Source organism: Lytechinus variegatus, chromosome 12, assembly GCF_018143015.1.
Source record: "Lytechinus variegatus isolate NC3 chromosome 12, Lvar_3.0, whole genome shotgun sequence".
NCBI classification, from domain to species: Eukaryota; Metazoa; Echinodermata; class Echinoidea; order Temnopleuroida; family Toxopneustidae; genus Lytechinus; species Lytechinus variegatus.
Window position 1 is genome coordinate 20,926,353 of NC_054751.1, and position 19,501 is coordinate 20,945,853.

The 19,501-nt window shown below is 37.4% G+C and overlaps 2 protein-coding genes across 4 annotated transcripts in view; one reads left to right on the plus strand and one right to left on the minus strand.

The window, feature by feature from the left end:
- LOC121425611 (protein FAM193A-like) overlaps nucleotides 1–19,501 on the plus strand; it is a 59,904-nt gene that overhangs the window by 20,337 nt on the left and 20,066 nt on the right. For both annotated transcript variants that reach the window (XM_041621729.1, XM_041621730.1), the window contains 3 exons: nucleotides 4,641–4,793; nucleotides 7,502–7,591; nucleotides 18,984–19,287. In XM_041621729.1, the coding sequence (XP_041477663.1) occupies nucleotides 4,641–4,793; nucleotides 7,502–7,591; nucleotides 18,984–19,287 (547 nt within the window). The remainder of the gene's footprint in view (nucleotides 1–4,640; nucleotides 4,794–7,501; nucleotides 7,592–18,983; nucleotides 19,288–19,501) is intronic.
- Nucleotides 8,158–16,928, minus strand: LOC121425610. 2 transcript variants are annotated; one of them, XR_005971508.1, is made up of 2 exons: nucleotides 9,271–16,928; nucleotides 8,158–8,323 (listed from the first exon to the last, which is right to left on the minus strand). XR_005971508.1 is itself a non-coding variant. In XM_041621728.1 (2 exons), the coding sequence occupies exon 2, from the start codon at nucleotides 15,304–15,306 to the stop codon at nucleotides 9,952–9,954; it is 5,355 nt and encodes a 1,784-aa protein (XP_041477662.1). In that variant the 5' UTR covers nucleotides 15,307–15,572; nucleotides 16,520–16,928; the 3' UTR covers nucleotides 8,158–9,951. The 2 variants fall into 2 exon arrangements, 1 of the variants encoding a protein (XP_041477662.1); XM_041621728.1 differs by having other exon boundaries at nucleotides 8,158–15,572; nucleotides 16,520–16,928.

Here is a 19,501-nt window from a genome sequence, read left to right on the forward strand (position 1 = left end):
AGAAAATATTGAATTTGAATTTTTAAGCTCATGTCCACCAACCTGTGGAATTGCCCAGAGATAAAATTGGCAAAATAATTACATTGTAACTGTGTATTGACAACTTTTGCTGAAATGTAGGGCCCTGTTTGTAACATGTGAAAAAAGTGGATCCTGGTATCATCAGCCCATCAATATAAATTGAAAAAAATGAAAATGAATGAATGAATGAGTAAATAAATAAACAAATTAAGAAAAATTAATTCTTTACATTGGAAAATTGACTGACTAATGTAAAGTCTTGATCATTTTATATACATATAGATCTATATTAAAAGTTTTGTGTAGAGCTCTAGTGTAGGAGTAATATCATATCTGACTGCTATGTACAGTATGAGATATCATTATCAATAAAATTATTCCCTGATTGTGGTCAGCCACAGTCTGTATTACTAGTATTCAATCATGGAGCTTCTTCCCTTCATACATACATACATGTGCATTGTGTATGTATACATGCATGCTACATGTATATAATTACACAATTTTTTTTTACATGGACATGTACTGCAGTTTCATGCGCAAGGGAAATAATGAAAACTTGATTTGAGAGCGACCTTTGAAATATAGGGCAAAAGTGAAATATAATTTGCTGCCGTCTAACGTGAAGGTCAGCTGAGTGTAGAAATGGAACTCTATTCTGAGAATAATGTTGGTTGATCAATGGGATTATCTTCTGGTACATTGAGGTACATGTACATGTAGTTAGAATAATGTTCAAATCTCTTGATTTTGTAGACAGATCAATAATAATGCTTTCTTTATACTGTAGATAAAGCTACATGTACATGTAGCTTTACATGACCATTTCTTGTTCTTGTCATCATTTATATATGCATCCATATTTTACCGACACTTTGTATGATATGTACATGTATGATGTACTGTCGTACATGTATACAAGTACGTGTAGGCCAAAAGAAAAGAGATGTGAAGTGATATTCAAGAATGAAATTATAATCGGCCTAAAGTGATAATTAATATGATATCACTACTACTTGTAATTATTTTATTAAAAAGTTAACAAATAATGAAAAGATAATACCACAGTTTAGAAAAAGGATGATAGTGACATTTATAAAGAGCTCTAGGCTAGCTCTAGCATTCTTGTAAGGCAGTATATCTACCACTGATGAAGCTTCCGTACGAAGAAGACTCTATCGATTTATAAAACGATGATATCAATGCAGCTAAGAGCAAAAAGTATATGTTCATCAATATTAGTCTGAGAATTCAAGACCACCAATACAGCATTTTAGTAAAGGCAAGCAAGGGGTTCATGCAAGTGATACAATGTACCAATATATTTCTCTTCTCACTCTTGATTTTATTCACCATTGTATCCTTTCATTACATTACATTGGGAATCCCCGGTGCAATATTTGTCATAGGGGGGTATCTTAAACACTGAAAATTTCATCACAATCTGATGTAAAATAAGAAAGTTATGACATTTTAAAGTTTCTCTTCATTTCACAAAACAGATATATGCACACCTCGGTCGGTATGCAAATGAGGGAACTGATGACATCACTCACTATTTCTTTTGTATTTTATTATATGAAATATTTTGATTTTCTCATCATTGTCATGTGAAATGAAGTATCATTCCTCCCTGAATACGTGGTATTCCATTATTTTAACATTTTGTGCTTTAGGCAAGGAGGTCCTAATCATCAAATTTATAAAATTTGAAATATTGTATAATTCAAACAATAAAAAAACAAAAGAAATAGTGAGTGAGTGACATCATCAACTCATTTGGATGTAACTGGCTCGTTCATATAACTATTTTGTTAAAAATAAGCGAATCTTTGAATTGACATAACTTTCTTATTTTACATCCGATTTTGATGAAATTTCAGCATTGTGCTTGTCTGATATTTCTCTATTGATTCAAATCAACATTTTTTTGAGGTGGACTTGACCTTTAATTATCCATATGGAGAAGGGACTTTTTGTGCAAAGTACATTGAACCACCATTGGATGCAGACATTGTGTAAACTCCTATTCCTTATACATGCAACATTGAAAATGGACTGTCAGTGATAGTTTGCGTATGGGGGTAGAAGATGGGTATTGGAAAAGGGTAAAGGCATGGAGCTATCATGGTAAAGGGTTAGCTAGGATAGGAAGTGGGGGAGGTTTGCATTATATGTCAACAGATGAGATTATTAGTATGGGGCGATCATGAAGGGTAACATTAATCCACAGTACTTCGCAATTTCTAATAATGTGAGAACATTATGATTTTGTACAAATTGTACCTTTTCACTTTCAGCATAATATGATAATTTTTTCCCCTCCAACAGTATTTACATATGTAGGCCTTTTTGCATACCGTACATACATGTACACCCGTGTTCTCTATATTGCAATGAAAATTTTGTATGCTGGACAAGGAAAATTAATAAATATTAAAGCAAATTAAAAATATCCTGTATTAATCAATGAAAGTAGGCCTTCTTTGTTTCTTTACAGTCTCTTTATAAATATATTTTCTGTCATTGAGAAAAAAAAATCATAATTTTTCTTTCCACAAATGTACATGTTCATGGAATTAGAATCTTTCAGAATAAAATACTGTACATGCACATTTACAGTTCAAAATGGAAAGATTGCCACCCAAATAGTCACGTTTCATAACTAAAAAAAAGAAAAAAGAATTCCACCCAAGCAAATCAAAGCCACAACTTTGTTGAACATTTGTAGATGTGAATTGTGATGCTATATGAATTTCAATATGTTAGCCTACATGCACATTGGTTTTTAATTACAACAAAGTGTAAAAAAAAATTGCATAAGTAGGCCTACACGTACATATGTAAGTACAAAAAAGAGAAGTATAGAGGAAGATAAATTGGCCTTGCTGGTATCCCTTTAATTTGTTGTTCCAGACGGCTTCCTGTTTGGCAAGAATTCTGCAAACGGAGGCAAAGGATGAATCAAACATCGTATCAAGTGCCAATGTTTTCATCTTCTTTAACATGAGAAGTAGTTTTTTTTTTCAACAACAGGCCGTTCAGATATGATGCATTTTTAATGATGATATTTTTATGATAATAATGGCCTTTTATGATATGAATATTAATGCTTAAATAATGCTTAGATAGATAATACAAAATTAAAATTAGCAAAATATCCATTTACATATTCCAAACTAATATTATCTAGGCCTACATGTACACATTTGTACATTTAAGTTCTTGTTTACATAAATTTTGTTTGTTTTCTCATCTACATTATGCACTGGTTGTTAAGGAATTGGTGTTATGTATTTCTAAACTGTGCTTAATACATGTACATTCAGTTCCATTTAGTTGTGGTCAATTAAAATACTGCATGCCTACATACATGTACAGGTACATGTACGTGAACGTACAATTGCACAGGTACCTTTAGACACACATTTGTGTGGTGCTAATTGAATTATCAAAAGGAAGCAATATGCATCAATCTCCTAATTATGAATTGGAGGTCTTTAAAATCATAAGTATGATTGGTCCATACAAACAGTCTTTAATTCTGGCTACGATGTATATTACATGTAGAGGACTTTGTATTTGTTTTCTCCCTGTTGTGAACAGCTGCACACATATTCATGTACATGAAGTGCAGGCAATTCGTACACGAACATTTTATGTTCATGAATCACTTATCTCTACATTGTACATGTATTTTCAGCATTATGGTACACTACATGTACAGTACGTACACTTGTTGTGTACATGTGCTCAAAAGTTTATGAACCCCACCACGAAATGCACTCCTTCGTGTCGATTGTTGAATGTAGACAACACTACAATGTCTGGCAAGCCCAGAGAAACAAACTTTATTGAATGCAATATTATATCACCTGACTTCACAATTAAATGTACAAAACATGGCAGAACTTGAACACTTTAAATATGTTAATTTTGTGGTGGGGTACGCTAATTTTCTAGCACCACTGTATTGAGTCCATGTAAACAGGTTCTTAAAACCACAGTGTTGGTTTTACTTTCATGTGGAGTGTTTCAGTTTTTTTTAATGAAATCATATAATTTCTGAATTCTGCAAATATTGTCGTCCTGCTGATTTCTGGTATTTTACTTCATTAATAAAGTTTGTTCTATGAGCATGCAGTCAATCAAACCAATTTTACATTAATTACTGAAGAGGATGAAAGAAAATGATATTTGATATTTCAGTAATAAGATACAAGGTATTGTAAATGTGTGACAGCGTAAGCTCTTTCATATGCACTTTTGCGAGAAGGAAGGAAAACCCCCTGAAAATTGCATATTGTCATACTTGTACCTTCTCATTTTAATTCCAGTCTTTATGACATAATTCTAGTGTTCTGTTTAATACTCAAGTATTTTTCAACTCTACTTTTTGCTGTGATGGACTTTGCCTCTAAAGACTGGCTATAGGCCTGGGGCTTGACAACTGGTGTAAGGGAAATCTTTCTATCTTGCAAAGAAAAACCATCACATTATGAATATTCTATTGTGCACTACATATACATGTATATGACAGAGTATTCAAATGGTCAACAAACTTGATGCGAAAACAATTGTCATAACAATACCACATTTCTATTTTTTCCCCCTCACAGCCTATGAGCCAGATGCCTCGCAGTCACAACCCCTATCTGGACAGAGAGCATTGCCTGTTATGTCGCCGTGAGAGGCCGGACCCTCCAGCTAATCGTATACCCCCTGGAGTTGGTAGTGAGAAGGAAAATAACAGGCAGTTACCCATTACACAGGTAGGGGCATTATGGAAATTATCAAACCTATTGACATGTTTGTCCTGAGGACCTATTTGATAAAGGCAACTTTGCTATAATTGTAAAATTTAGCCTGAAAACCTTGATTGTGATTGGCTGCTGATCCCTGTTACCATGGTAATTGTCATAGTGGCACAGTTACCCTACAAATTTTAGTCACCTACATCCATTTATGGCCAAATGATGTATGTAGAAGTCCATCTCTAAATGAAATTTTCACGAGACAAATGCATGTGGAACAAAACGATAGAAGCTGCAACACTTTGGTGAGCATAATTCAAGAAAGGACATGCAATAACAGAAATGTTACAAATCTTTGAAAGAATTTCATGGTAATATTGCAGACTTTATTTTCAAGTCAAATAGTCAGTCTTTGTAGATTTAAGCTTTAATAATGTCACATTCATTGGACAAATAAAAGTTGCCCAATTGCTTTCTGCAGCTTCACTACAAATGTGTTTTATTTTATAAAATGATCTGTCTACTGACATATCCTGCATATTTAGTACACTTTAAAACACTGGTTCTTGGCAACCTGAGTGCTTGTTACAGACCTGACAGGCATAGCAATAACTATTAATCTAGATACAAATTTGGCTTATTGAAGTTTATGACAAGAATACCTTGTTGGTGGTCCACAGGAAAGAAACATTTATGAATTTGAGTAAAAGATATGAAAACTGGCATACATGTATGGATGGCCCTTTGGATGTTGCTTGAGGGAAAGAGTACTTAGACACGAGTCCAAATGGTCCTTGTCCATTGTGACAAGACCTTGTTTTAAGTTTTCATGTTTTTACTTGACTAAATTTACAAATCCTTACAAATTCATGATTATTTATTTATTTATGATATAAAATATTAAGAATCATCATGAAGTTTTACTGTGGCCACTTCCTTAACGGGGAATGAAACCTTTGGAACACATAGGCTTGTGTAGAAACAGAAAATTCAAAGAATAAGAATAAAGAAAGTTTGAGAAAAATCGGACAAATAATGAGAAAGTTATGAGCATTTGAATATTGCAATCACTAATGCCATGGAGATCCTCCCATTGGCAATGCGACAAGGATGTGTGATGTCACTGATGAACAACTTTCCCTTTGGTGGACTATAAAATACCCTCAAAATGTATCTTTTTGCTTTTTCTTATGATGATACAAACTCTTTATCCATGATGTATTCTTAAAAATATGTATTACATGCCCTCATGTAGAAAGAACACATGATCTATGGATAGATGTCATAAAAGAGGCAATTCAAGTGAAATATATACTAAAGTAATGGGGAGAGTTGTTCACAAGTGACATCACACATCTTGGTCGCATTGCCAATTTGCTATCTCCATAGCAATAGTGATCGCAATATTCAAATGCTCATAACTTTCTCATTATTTGTCCGATTTTTCTCAAACTTTTGTTGATCTGTTTCTTTGATTTTTCTGTTTTCACACAAGCTATCTTGTTCCAATGGTTTCATTCTCCTTTAAATGTAAGCTTGCTAACTTGGCTTATAATAATTAAAACCTATTTGTAAAAACCTACTCTGCTCCATTTTGTGCATGAATGAATTTCCACACTTGAGTTAAAAAAAAAGGCCAACTGTAAACTTAGGCCTATGTAGCATCGAAGAGAATTGTTTTTAAGGTTTGATCTCAGTAAAGAAGGTATGAGATGAGAGTAGAATTGATTGGTAAAATTGAAGCTGTCTCTCTCTTGAAAATGTTAGCTAGGGGAGGATCTAGCATACCAGGAAAAGCATGGCACTCATAGTGGATTGTTAATGTACATCATGAGTCATGTTTGATGCAGCATGCAAAGTATGTTCATTGTGAAGTGACTACATGCTTGTTCCCATGACTTATTTTTGAACTGTCCTTGTTAGCTCGCTGTATAGCTTACCTGTTGTGTATTCACAATTGGCCAGAACATATTTGTGTATAAGAGAGAGTATTTTGTCTGGGTTATGCTAATTTTGTATTTACTGTTAATTTTTCTCTTTATGCTTCTTTTGATTAATTTGGAAATGTCACTAGACCTAAATGTCAAAAAGCGTGCTTTTAGAATGTTCAATATCAATGAAGACACCAAGAACAGTTATTCATTACAGTACATTTGAAAATCCAAAATTATCAGGCAACTTTGTGACTCACAGAGAGTTCTACATGTGTACATGTAGGTGTCAATGGTTCACTTGGGTTGCGGAGATGGCCTGATTATTATTTCGTTTTTTTTTGTAAAGTAAAACAATTTGGGATCTCAATGTTTCTGATTCAGGATTTTGATTAATGTATAACAACATTATTTTAGAACATGCCAGTTTTCCCTCCCCTCCCTGATCAATACCCTCTCTAGAATCAACTCCTACTGAAATGAACAATCGTGATGTAGGCCTATTATTCCTAGACTACTACTACTACTACTCCTAATAATAATAACGTCATATTTTACCCAGGGAAGCCACTTCAGTTCTGAAAACTGTTCTACCAGCGGGCCCTGCTTAACATGATAATGTTATTACTATTCAGATAACCATATGTTTTGACAAGCCAAGTTGATAATTGATCTCTTACTTGATTACATGTGTTACACAATTTTTTTCACCCAAACTCTCACATTGACACCCGTGCTGTTAAACTAACATGAAATCTATGTTTGTTTTCTTTCTTTTTCTCGTTTCTTGTAAAGATGCCACTTTGGTTATGTCCTGACTGCCGCCGTACTGTGGAGGAAGAAGAAGCTAACTCTACCAAGAACTTTGATCCATCCGCTATTGGGGTAAGTCATTGTGTCCTACTCTTAATATAAAAAGACTTGAATAAATGTTGTAACATCAGTTCTGTAAATCAGCATACATATATATCTGTATCATTGAGGCAAGAGGGAAATTTGAACCTTTGTTTTGTAATGGACATTTTGAATATTTGAATGTTTTGGAAATCGAAAGATTTTAGTTACATCACGTGCTGTTCAGCTACTTCAGTATGTCTCGTTTGGCTGTGACAGTAGTGTCTAGCATACGTGTATAATCCAGGCAGGTTGTGAAGAAGAACCCTTGGTAAAGAAGTCATCTAGGCTTTTTGTATGTATACTCATTTCATTGACATTCAGGAAGTAAGTTTGACACTATTTATAGTAAGCAATCAAGGGAGTCACAGCGCCGGGTTCCCCCTGTTTCTCTTCCCTTTCTCCCTAATTGCTGGTTAAATCTTCGCAATATTCTCCTTGATGAGTCAGCCCCAGTGCCCACGTAAGGTCGATTCCCACTCATACTGGATTTCAAGAAGATCTACAACTTAATAGCATCGTGATTGCACGTCTCACTCTTAGTTTTACTGACACCTTGTTATGGACTCAGTCACTCAATCACCATACTTCCACATCTCAAATTCTCGTTGTTGCAATGAAGAGACCTTATATAGAACAGGCGTATAATGAGATTCATGTTGCCTTCTTTAATCTCTTGTAGTTTCACTTTCAAGCACCATTCAACAACTGAGTTGATTAACCCTGTAACAAGTAAACAAAACAAGAAAGCATTCATAAGAAAAATGCTCCTGTGAAGTGTTACACTGAGTTACTCTTGTGGAGTATTAACTGTGTAAGCATGTATGCTCAATAAATCCATTTACTTTGTTGTAAATAACAATAAGTTCCATTTTCATTCTTATTGTTGTGAACATTTCATATTTATCTCTTTAAGCTTCTCCAAAAAGAGTGAATACAATGAATCCAAATAGAGTGAATACAATGAAATTATGTTAATACTCAATTTCTCTTATACCACTTTTAAATGTATTTCTAACAATACTCCACCTACTTCCAAACTGCAAATTTAGTATATTTAAAACTTGCATTTGTTTACATGCTAAAGATGCATCTTTAAAACAATATGGTTTGGCTGATAAACTGATAAGATAAAAGAAATGATCAATTTGCTTCTTTTCTATTTCTTTTAGCCAAATGTAAATCTATGTGTTTAAATAATGCATAATTGCATCTATAACAAATTTGTATAAAGCGCCTAGAATTGAAGTCTATACGGAGGCGTATCACACTAAATTTCAAGGAAGAATATCACTCCGCGGTGGACATTGTGCGTAAAGCTTTCACTATGGAAGCTCAACCAAAAATATAGTTCCCTTTTTCCAGTAAAGAATGCATAAAAACTCATTTCTAAATGTTTGAACCTTCAAATGTTTAGCTCAAGTTAATAATAATCTTTGGCTTTCATCACTACTCTTTTCAGCCCAAAAGTTTGAAACAAATCACTTTCACTTTCAATGTCCACTGCGTGAACCTCTACGGCTCTAACTTTACAATATCAACGTACGATACATTTTACATTGAAATAAACGGATTGTTGTAACCTGATACGTGTCATAAAAAACCTAATAAAATAACCATTTATCACATATTTTGTCCTAGAACTTTAAGTAAATACTCAAAAAACATACCTTCAGGTGTGGGATGAATCCCGTTGAAATTAATAAAGTTTTGGAGTCATAATAAGCAATCTGCTAACTGGACTTTCTTGGCAAAACTGCCGCTGTGGTACCAAAAAATGTGATCTCGGCAATTGCACAATTGTATGCTCGTAGTTTCTTTTACCAGTCGCCTAAAAACAAATATAACTGTGAAAGCTACGATAACGTTAAGTTTTACTTGAGTAGAGCGAAGCTTCTAAATATTTGCAATGATACGAATTTCGAGAGATTTCTTATTATTTTTTATGTGCCAAGATTTTAAAAAATATTAGCTAAACATATTATTCAAAGGATTAATTACATATATATTAAACAAGTAAATGCATGCTGCAATTTAACATATTCATTTAGCAAATTATTCCAAAAAAAATATGTTGCCATGACATTCCGACCCCCCAAAAGCGACGGGACGTCAAAAAATAATGTTTCTCAATACAATACTTGTCCGTAAAGTTCAAAACGAAGTCTAACACAATCTCCTGATCGATTAAACAGTCTTTCAATGTTGTAATCTTCTATTTGAAATGTCCATTGAAGATGATAAAAATGTCACCGCATAATACTGTTGTTGAAAATACAAAAGTGAGCGATTGTCCAGACCTTTATCGAAAACAAGATTTATAATCAGAAATGTTTGGAATGTCACTAGTTTTAGTCACCTAAATCATCTCGCTCTGACCTTTTCATTAGAGACACAAGTTTTGTCACCGGCTTTTTCGCGATTGTACGATCAGTGGACTTAACATCTACGATTCTCACGAGATCATCTTGCCCCGGATAGCATTTCACGACCTCTGCCATCTTCCACGATCCACGAGCCTTACTATCCCCAATGACGAGAACTATATCTCCTTCTTCAAGATTCTCTGTTGACCTTTGCCACTTGTTGCGTGGTGACAGTTTGTGAATGCAGTCCATCCATCTGCGCCAGAACCCATCCACCATCGTCTTGCATAGTTCGCGACGCTTCCGCAGGTCTCCCCTGTACTCCTCACAAGGGATGTCAGGGCAGCTCAGATCTCCCCGACCAATGAGGAAATGGTTAGGTGTTAGAGGTGGCTGATCAAGTGGTGACGCCGACATCGCAGTAAGTGGGCGACTATTGATAAGTCCCGAAATCTGGCAGAACACTGTCTCCCACTCAACGAAGGTTAGCTTATCAGCTTTCACAAGGTGCCTCATCGCTTTTTTCACCTCTTGCACCATGCGTTCAACGGCTCCCTGATGATGAGGTCCCCCTGGTGGTCCGAATTTCCATTCCACCTGGTAGCGCAGACCAAGCTCTCTGATTTGTTTCTTATCAAGCTTCAAGTTCAGCTCGTTGATTTTGTTGTCTGCTCCACGGAAGCAAGTTGCATTGTCACTGATCATTGTAGCTGGAGCCCCTCTAATGCTCACAAACCTTTCTAACGCCTGGAGAAATGACTGTGTAGAAAGGTCCTGCACCACAGTTAGGTGGACGGCCCTGGTGACTGCACAAGTAAACAGTGCACAGTACCCCTTCGTTGTGGTATTCCTGTTTAGTTTCACGTTGATTGGGCCCAGATAATCCACTAGTGTAGTTTTGAATGGCGGTGCACAAGGAGTTACTCGAAACGATGGCAAATCAGCCATTCTTTGTTGGACTGGTTTTCCCTTGTACCTCTTGCATGTCACACAGTTACGGACAACATGTCGTGCTAGAGATATGTCACCGATAATCCAGAACTTCTTACGGACTTCAGTAGCTGTTCTCAGGTAACCTCCATGGACGGCGTGTACGTGACTATCTCGCACAAGAAGGTAACTGATATGGCACTTCTTCGGGAGAAGGTATGGATGACGCAGGTCATACGACAACGGTGCTCTGTCCAAACGTCCACCAACACGATAGACACCGTCTTCATCAAGGAATGGGTCGAGTTTCAGAATGTTAGGGTCATGAAAGTTGATATCTTTCTGAGCCTGACGAATCCAGTACCGCTCTGCTTCTCGTATGAATTTGTGAGATGGCCACTGTGCAATCTGGATCATGAGTTGCTTCAACCACTGGCTTTTTGGCAGTTCTCTCACAGACAATACTCTTGCGGTGACCATCTTGAGCTTTGTCCAGTTGGAGTACTTTGTAGCATCCAAGATTGGTTTCGTTTTGTCCTCCATCTTGACACCTAGTGCATATGTCTTCGCATTCCGTACATGGAACTTTTTCTTTTCTTTGTCTTTTGGATCTGTAGGGATATTCTCGGGTGTCTTTGGCCACATTGATGGAGAAAGTTTTAAGAACTCTGGACCATCTATAACTCGCTTCATCTCACTTGCAGTACCTCCTCTAGACACCAGGTCAATTGCATTCTGGGCAGATGGTACATAGGCGACATCAGAGATAGGATCAAATCTAGTGGTGATTTCGCCTACCCTGTAGGCGACATAGGCACGGAAGGATTTGGACTGACCCCTCAACCAGCTGATGGCAGTCATACTGTCAGTCCATATTTTCCAGTATGCTATGTTGATACGGAGGGCATCTCTGATCGTGCACATCAGTCTCGACAGCAAAAGAATTGCTTGCAGCTCTTTCCTGGGCATGCTCGATTGCTTCAGCGGTGTAAGCCTTGCTCTCGCACACACAAAGGACAACTCTGCCCCTGTTCCTTCCAGATGGGACCACCTGAGCCACACTCCCATGCCCATCGCGTCTTCAGATGCATCACTTAGTCCATGTAGTGACACCTCAGGCAAGGGTCTCGTTCCTTTAAACTCCTCTGGAATTAGGCATCTCGGTATCTCAACATCCACTACTTCCTCCAGGTCCTTGTTTATGGCATCCAGTGTTGCACAGAGTTCTTTTTGGGAGTCAATAGGCGTATCCCAATCCAAATTGAGTTGCCATAGTTTTTGCAGGAGGATCTTTGGCCTCACCAATATTCCAGACAAAACTCCGAAGACATCGTAGTATGATGCCGTCTGTTTCAGAATGCTGCGCTTCGTAGGTATACCCTTGATTGGTTTCACCTCTTTGACGCTCAGCGTGTCTTTCTCCAAATTCCATTTGGTCCCAAGCACTGTTGCAGACTTCATATCCTCGGTCTCATCACAAACCTCTCGTTTGTTTGACTGCCACTTACGTAGATTGAACTTTCCCTTCTCTAGGGTCTTTGTGAGCTTCGATTTGAGTTCAAGAGCTTGCTGCACATCAGAAACAGATTCGTTCAGATCGTCCATGTAGAACTGGTGGACAACTACATCTTTCAGTCCTTCATCTCTTGGAGCATGTTCCTCGACGACATGTCGCAGTGTGAGGATGGCAGCTGTTGGTGAGGGTTTGTCCCCAAAAGTCACAGTGCTGAGCTCGAAAACCTGTAACGGGTGACTTGGGCTCTCTCTGAAGACGTAACGATGAAATCTGGCATCATCTGGTTTGATTTTGATGGCTTGGTACATCTTGCTTATATCAGCAATAACTCCAACCTCATTCTCTCTGAAGCGCAAGGCGACTTCAAACAGGTTTGAATTAACATTCTCTCCTTTCATCAAATAGTCATTTAGTGCATGACCTTGGAATCGTGACTTTCCATCATACACTACTCGCACAGGAGTGGTAGTTGAGTCCTTGGTGACTGCGAAATGTGGAAGAAACCACATTTTCTTTCCTGTAGCCCGGTCTTGTCTCATCTCTTCGTCTGTCACGTGTCTGGAAACGCCCCTCTTAACCTGATCTCTCATCTGCTTGCAATACACCTCCCATTCAGCAGGCCTGTCAGCAAACTGCTTCTCGAGGTGTTTTTGTCTTTTCACGGCATACTCATAATTGTCTGGTAAACTCTCAGGGGGTTTCTTCCATGGAAGTGCGATCTCATAGGAACCATTTGGGAGTTGAGACACACTTTGCTGCATGACCTCTGTGGCATTTCTGTCCAGAAGGTCTGTTGAACATTTACATCTTTTTGGTTCCAGACCCATAGTCTCTAACCCAATAAACTCTTCAATTGGACCGATGGCAGATACATTGAGGTAGTTGAGGAGTGGGGTAGTACCGCACGAACGTCCTCCTTGGATATACCATCCCAATGGACATCTGACTGCAACTGGATCATCACATCTCGGGCCCCTGATGAACTCTTCCCAGATCATCAGGTACGTATTGTCAACACCGAGAAGAACATCGATAGTTGTCGAAGGAGCAGTGTTGACCTCAATTTCACTCAAGTGGGCATACTGCTGTATAATATCTGCTTGAATGACTTGAGCGTTTCCACATGGCTTATCAATCTCTGTTAATGTCAGTGGGTAAGAGTGCTTCCCTTTCATGTCCTCTATTTGACAATCAATGAGTTTCAGTCTCCGTGAGATGGTGTTTCCCCCAACTAGTGTTAATTCATGCTCTTGATATCTGTCATGTTCCGTCCTTGGGAAGATCCCTTCTCTAACAAGTGAAGCTTGGCTTCCACCATCAAGTAATATGCGTACCAATTGGCGAAGGTTCCCTATTCGAAGATAGCCCATAACTGTTGGGAGAATACCATGGAGTTCCTTTCCCGTTACGGTAGTTACAGATGCTGGACGAAATGACCTTGCATTGGCATTCATCTGGTCTGGTGGATGAACCCGGGGTGGATTCACCGAAGCAGTATTACTCCCATATACTACAGGACAAATGGCAGAGAAATGGGCATCACTGCCACACGTCTGGATAGTGCATGGTGAAGGAAACTGGCAGGACTTCAGATCGAAAGGAGGCTTCCCAGCTTGACAATTGTTATGACCACAACGATTACAAATGTTGTGTTTTTTCATAATGTCATATTTTTCCTGGAGGCTCAGATTCCTGAATTTCATACACGTTTTCAGAAAATGTGTATTTGAGTTTGTATGAAGAGCGCACTTGGGTACCTTGGGGCCTTTCTGTTCTTTGAAACGATTCTGCTGTTTAGGTTGGTTCCAAGTTGCAGCGTTTGATGATTTGGTACTTTTATTCTGCATCGTCTCAGAAGAACTAAGTTTCTCCGGAAAAGGTGACTTGGCCTTCTCTTGTAGTAGAAGCTGACTATGTAGCCATTTAACCAGACCTCCAAGCGTGTCACTGTTGTGTTCATCTCTGACACTCTTGTAGTAGGCAATGCGATGTTCCTCAGGCATCTTTTGCTTGATTTGACTAAGTAAGATTTTACTATTCAGCTCTCCAGAAAGGCCAATTGTTTCTGCTTGCATTTCAAACACCTGCAATGTCTGGACAAATACAGTCATGGCGCTCAGACTAACTTTACCTTTGGTTTGATAAGGCTTCAAGTTCTCCAATTCCTGAAGCAGATTGTCCACAACTCTATCCTGGTCGCCGTACTTCTCATCTAGAACTTGCCAGGCTCTCTGTACGTTGATGCAACCCTTTATCATGTTGCGCTCACGTGCATTGATCATGGATTGAGTAAGCTGGTAAAAACACTCTATTTCTGTTAGATCTGTGGCACAATGTTTGAACAAAGTACAGAAACGTTGATACTCTTTAATGTCCCCATTAAATGTAGGAAATTTCATCTTTTGCATTTTTGGAGTACCAGCTGACAGACCAGATGTTGGACTAGGAGAAACCGAATTGGTCGTTGCTGCTGGGTTGGTAGGTTGGGATGTAGGAATAGATGCAGCTCCCACTGCTGGTGGGGATGCACCTTGTGTGACAGATGAAGGCGTGGGTGTTGGCTGCGTTTCAGACTTGAGAGTAATTGGCTCACTTTGGTTCAGAGACCCGATGAACTTCCGTGCATGAACGATGGTCTCCACAAACCTCTGTTCACACTCTCCCATCCATTCTTCTTCTTCTTCGTATATTGCTTCATCTGTTATGTTCTCTACCAACTTGGTGTGTTTACATTCCACTTCTTTGAACTGTTCCCCTGCTTTGGCTATGTATTCTTTTATGGTTTCAGCGTCATTTGCAGGGTCTACTAGCAACCTCTCAATGGAGTTTAAGGTGCGAGTTAAAGCTCCTTTAGTATTCCGTCTCAATAACTTCAGTTGGCTTATGTCGGCCATGGTAGATTCAGGAAACTTCCAAGTCCTTATGCTGACTAAATCTAGTGTAAGATGGAGGTAGGTTGTTCTCAGAGTCCAATTTGAGTCAGTTGTTGAAGATTGTTATGGACTCAGTCACTCAATCACCATACTTCCACATCTCAAATTCTCGTTGTTGCAATGAAGAGACCTTATATAGAACAGGCGTATAATGAGATTCATGTTGCCTTCTTTAATCTCTTGTAGTTTCACTTTCAAGCACCATTCAACAACTGAGTTGATTAACCCTGTAACAAGTAAACAAAACAAGAAAGCATTCATAAGAAAAATGCTCCTGTGAAGTGTTACACTGAGTTACTCTTGTGGAGTATTAACTGTGTAAGCATGTATGCTCAATAAATCCATTTACTTTGTTGTAAATAACAATAAGTTCCATTTTCATTCTTATTGTTGTGAACATTTCATATTTATCTCTTTAAGCTTCTCCAAAAAGAGTGAATACAATGAATCCAAATAGAGTGAATACAATGAAATTATGTTAATACTCAATTTCTCTTATACCACTTTTAAATGTATTTCTAACAATACTCCACCTACTTCCAAACTGCAAATTTAGTATATTTAAAACTTGCATTTGTTTACATGCTAAAGATGCATCTTTAAAACAATATGGTTTGGCTGATAAACTGATAAGATAAAAGAAATGATCAATTTGCTTCTTTTCTATTTCTTTTAGCCAAATGTAAATCTATGTGTTTAAATAATGCATAATTGCATCTATAACAAATTTGTATAAAGCGCCTAGAATTGAAGTCTATACGGAGGCGTATCACACTAAATTTCAAGGAAGAATATCACTCCGCGGTGGACATTGTGCGTAAAGCTTTCACTATGGAAGCTCAACCAAAAATATAGTTCCCTTTTTCCAGTAAAGAATGCATAAAAACTCATTTCTAAATGTTTGAACCTTCAAATGTTTAGCTCAAGTTAATAATAATCTTTGGCTTTCATCACTACTCTTTTCAGCCCAAAAGTTTGAAACAAATCACTTTCACTTTCAATGTCCACTGCGTGAACCTCTACGGCTCTAACTTTACAATATCAACGTACGATACATTTTACATTGAAATAAACGGATTGTTGTAACCTGATACGTGTCATAAAAAACCTAATAAAATAACCATTTATCACATATTTTGTCCTAGAACTTTAAGTAAATACTCAAAAAACATACCTTCAGGTGTGGGATGAATCCCGTTGAAATTAATAAAGTTTTGGAGTCATAATAAGCAATCTGCTAACTGGACTTTCTTGGCAAAACTGCCGCTGTGGTACCAAAAAATGTGATCTCGGCAATTGCACAATTGTATGCTCGTAGTTTCTTTTACCAGTCGCCTAAAAACAAATATAACTGTGAAAGCTACGATAACGTTAAGTTTTACTTGAGTAGAGCGAAGCTTCTAAATATTTGCAATGATACGAATTTCGAGAGATTTCTTATTATTTTTTATGTGCCAAGATTTTAAAAAATATTAGCTAAACATATTATTCAAAGGATTAATTACATATATATTAAACAAGTAAATGCATGCTGCAATTTAACATATTCATTTAGCAAATTATTCCAAAAAAAATATGTTGCCATGACAGACACCTTGTTATTCTTTATATCAGAAAGTCATTTAGTAATATCCCTAATTTAAATTCTTTTCCTTTTATCACATCCATACATGTACCTCCTATTCCTACTTGAGTACAAGATCAGGGTAGTTAAAGGACAAGTCCACCCCAACAAAAAGTTGATTTGAATAAAATAAGAAAAATCCAACTAGCATAACGCTGAAAATTTCATCAAAATCGGATGTAAAATAACAAAGCTATGACATTTTAAAATCTCGTTTTTTTTCACTTAACAGTGATATGCACAAGTCAGTGTCATGCAAATGAGTCAGTCGATGATGTCCATCACTCTCTATTTCTTTTGTATTTTTTGTTTGAATTCTCCAATATTTCATTTTTTTACAGATTTGACAATGAAGACCAAGTTGACTAAATTATACAGCATTAAACAATGCTAATTCCACATGTTCAGGGAGGAATTAATCGTTGTTTCACTTGACAATGAGGAGAAAATTAGAATATTTCATATTTCATGTAATAAAATACAAAAGAAATAGTGAGTGGATGACGTCATCAGTCTCCTCATTTGCTTACCGACCAGGATGTGCATATAACTGTTTTGTGAAATTAAACAAAACTTTAAAATGTCATAACTTTCTTATTTTACATCCGATTTTGATGACATTTTCAGTGTAATGTTTGTTGGATTTTTCTCTTTTTATTCAAATCAACTTCTTTGTTTGGGTGGACTTGATAGCCAGGGTAGTAGTATGCAGAGCTTAGAAACATTATATTAAAGGTATTGTTTAACTTTGTGAGCAGCCGATTTAAAAAATTCTCAAACCAAGATGAAACATGTGTACAAGTGCATGTATTAGAACTAATAAACCCTGAAAACAATCATTATTGAGAATGAAAAGCTAAAACTACAAGGCAAACCCCGATTTTGTAAATAGGCGTCTTATAGACACCTAAATAGTACACATAAGGGTATGGGATGAAATATAGATGGTGTTTCCGGTCACGTTATATTTCAAGTTTTGAAGCACTAAATAATGATTTTCGAACGCAATTTTTTCTGGGCTTCATTTTTGTAACATATCACAGACACAGGTGACAAGTGTAACCTTCTAGCTCAGATTTTTAAAAAGTCAAGCCAGTGTTAACCTATCACTTTAAAATGCTTTTCTACTATTGTTTCACCACATCATTTTTCTATTCATGGTTCAACAAGCACAAGGCACCGGTGCTGAGTGATTTGCATAACATTATCAACACCCAGAGTTTCTGTATGAGTTATTGACATCACTCTATTATTCAGCTATTGATTTGCATAATTTGCAAAAGCAGAAGTACATGTATTAATGTCATTACTAAATAGCAACCATGAGACTGTACTTACATGTACACTTTTCATAGACAATGTAAATTGTGAAAATAAAAGCATTCTCTCAGATGTGACAGATTGCTGTACATTAAATTGACCTTTTGGTACAAGTAATTTATTTTCAGTAGTGACCTCAAACTGAAAAGGGCACTTGATATTTTTCCATTTGTGACTCAGTGAGTGATCTGACATATCAATGCTTCATTGAGACTAGCGTTTCATAATTGTATGTAGGCTTACCTGCTAACATTATACAATGAATAAACTGTTTTTACAGGTTGAATTATAATTAATGGTCAAGGACAAAAATCTAAAAAGTTCCATCTCTTCCTCCTCTTACAAATATTTGTATTCTCTTAAATAATGTGGACTTGAGTATCAACCCATGTCCTATATGGAGCATTTGTTGCCCAATGGATTAGTCTCCGGATTTTGAAAAAGAAGGTTGTGGGGTCAAATCCCAGCCATGGCGTAGTTTCCTTCAGCAAGAAATTTATCCATATTGTGCTGCACTCAACCCAGGTGAGGTGAATGGGTACCAGGCAGGAATTTATTCCTTGAAATGCCGAGCGCTGGAAGCTAGCTGCTTGAGCTACAGCCGGGGTAATATCCGAGTCCTTTGGAAGCGCATAGAGACGTTATTTATGGGCTGTACAAGATCTGACTATTATTATTATTATTATTTTAATAGGAGTTGCTACTACCTTCTACGCTTCCTCTTATCACCGGTCTTGATGGGGCATTCAGCTCATCCTCCAGTGTGGGAGGGGATACCTCATCCGTGGTAACCAGTACCAGCGGAGGCAAGGGAGGAAGCGGTGGTGGTGATGGGAGAGGAGGGGGTGGAGATGGGCCATGTCAGTGTGAGCCGTGCAGGGAGAGGAGGGAGATTGCCGCTGAGCAGGAGCACTCCCGTCAGCAGCTGGGGGAGTGCTGGACGGAGCTGAGTCACCTTGTACGCTGTGTCTATTGGGAGGCTGGTACCTCTCTAACTGGTAAATGATTTTCAAACTTTCAATATTTTGTAGCATTCTTGTTGGTGATTCAACATTTAGTGGGAGTACATTTGGTGTTGAATTCTCAAATCCCAGTATAGCAACTCCATCTATTAGGCTTGAATACACATGTTAGAGCGGTGGTAAGGCATAGACTATGTATGGGGTGGGGTATATGATATATCTGTTAAGTGTTATGATGCATTGTCTCACC

Bases quoted from the DNA above. Each gene is read 5' to 3' on its own strand.
- LOC121425610 (XM_041621728.1), bottom strand. From the start codon at position 15,306: ATGGCCGACATAAGCCAACTGAAGTTATTGAGACGGAATACTAAAGGA.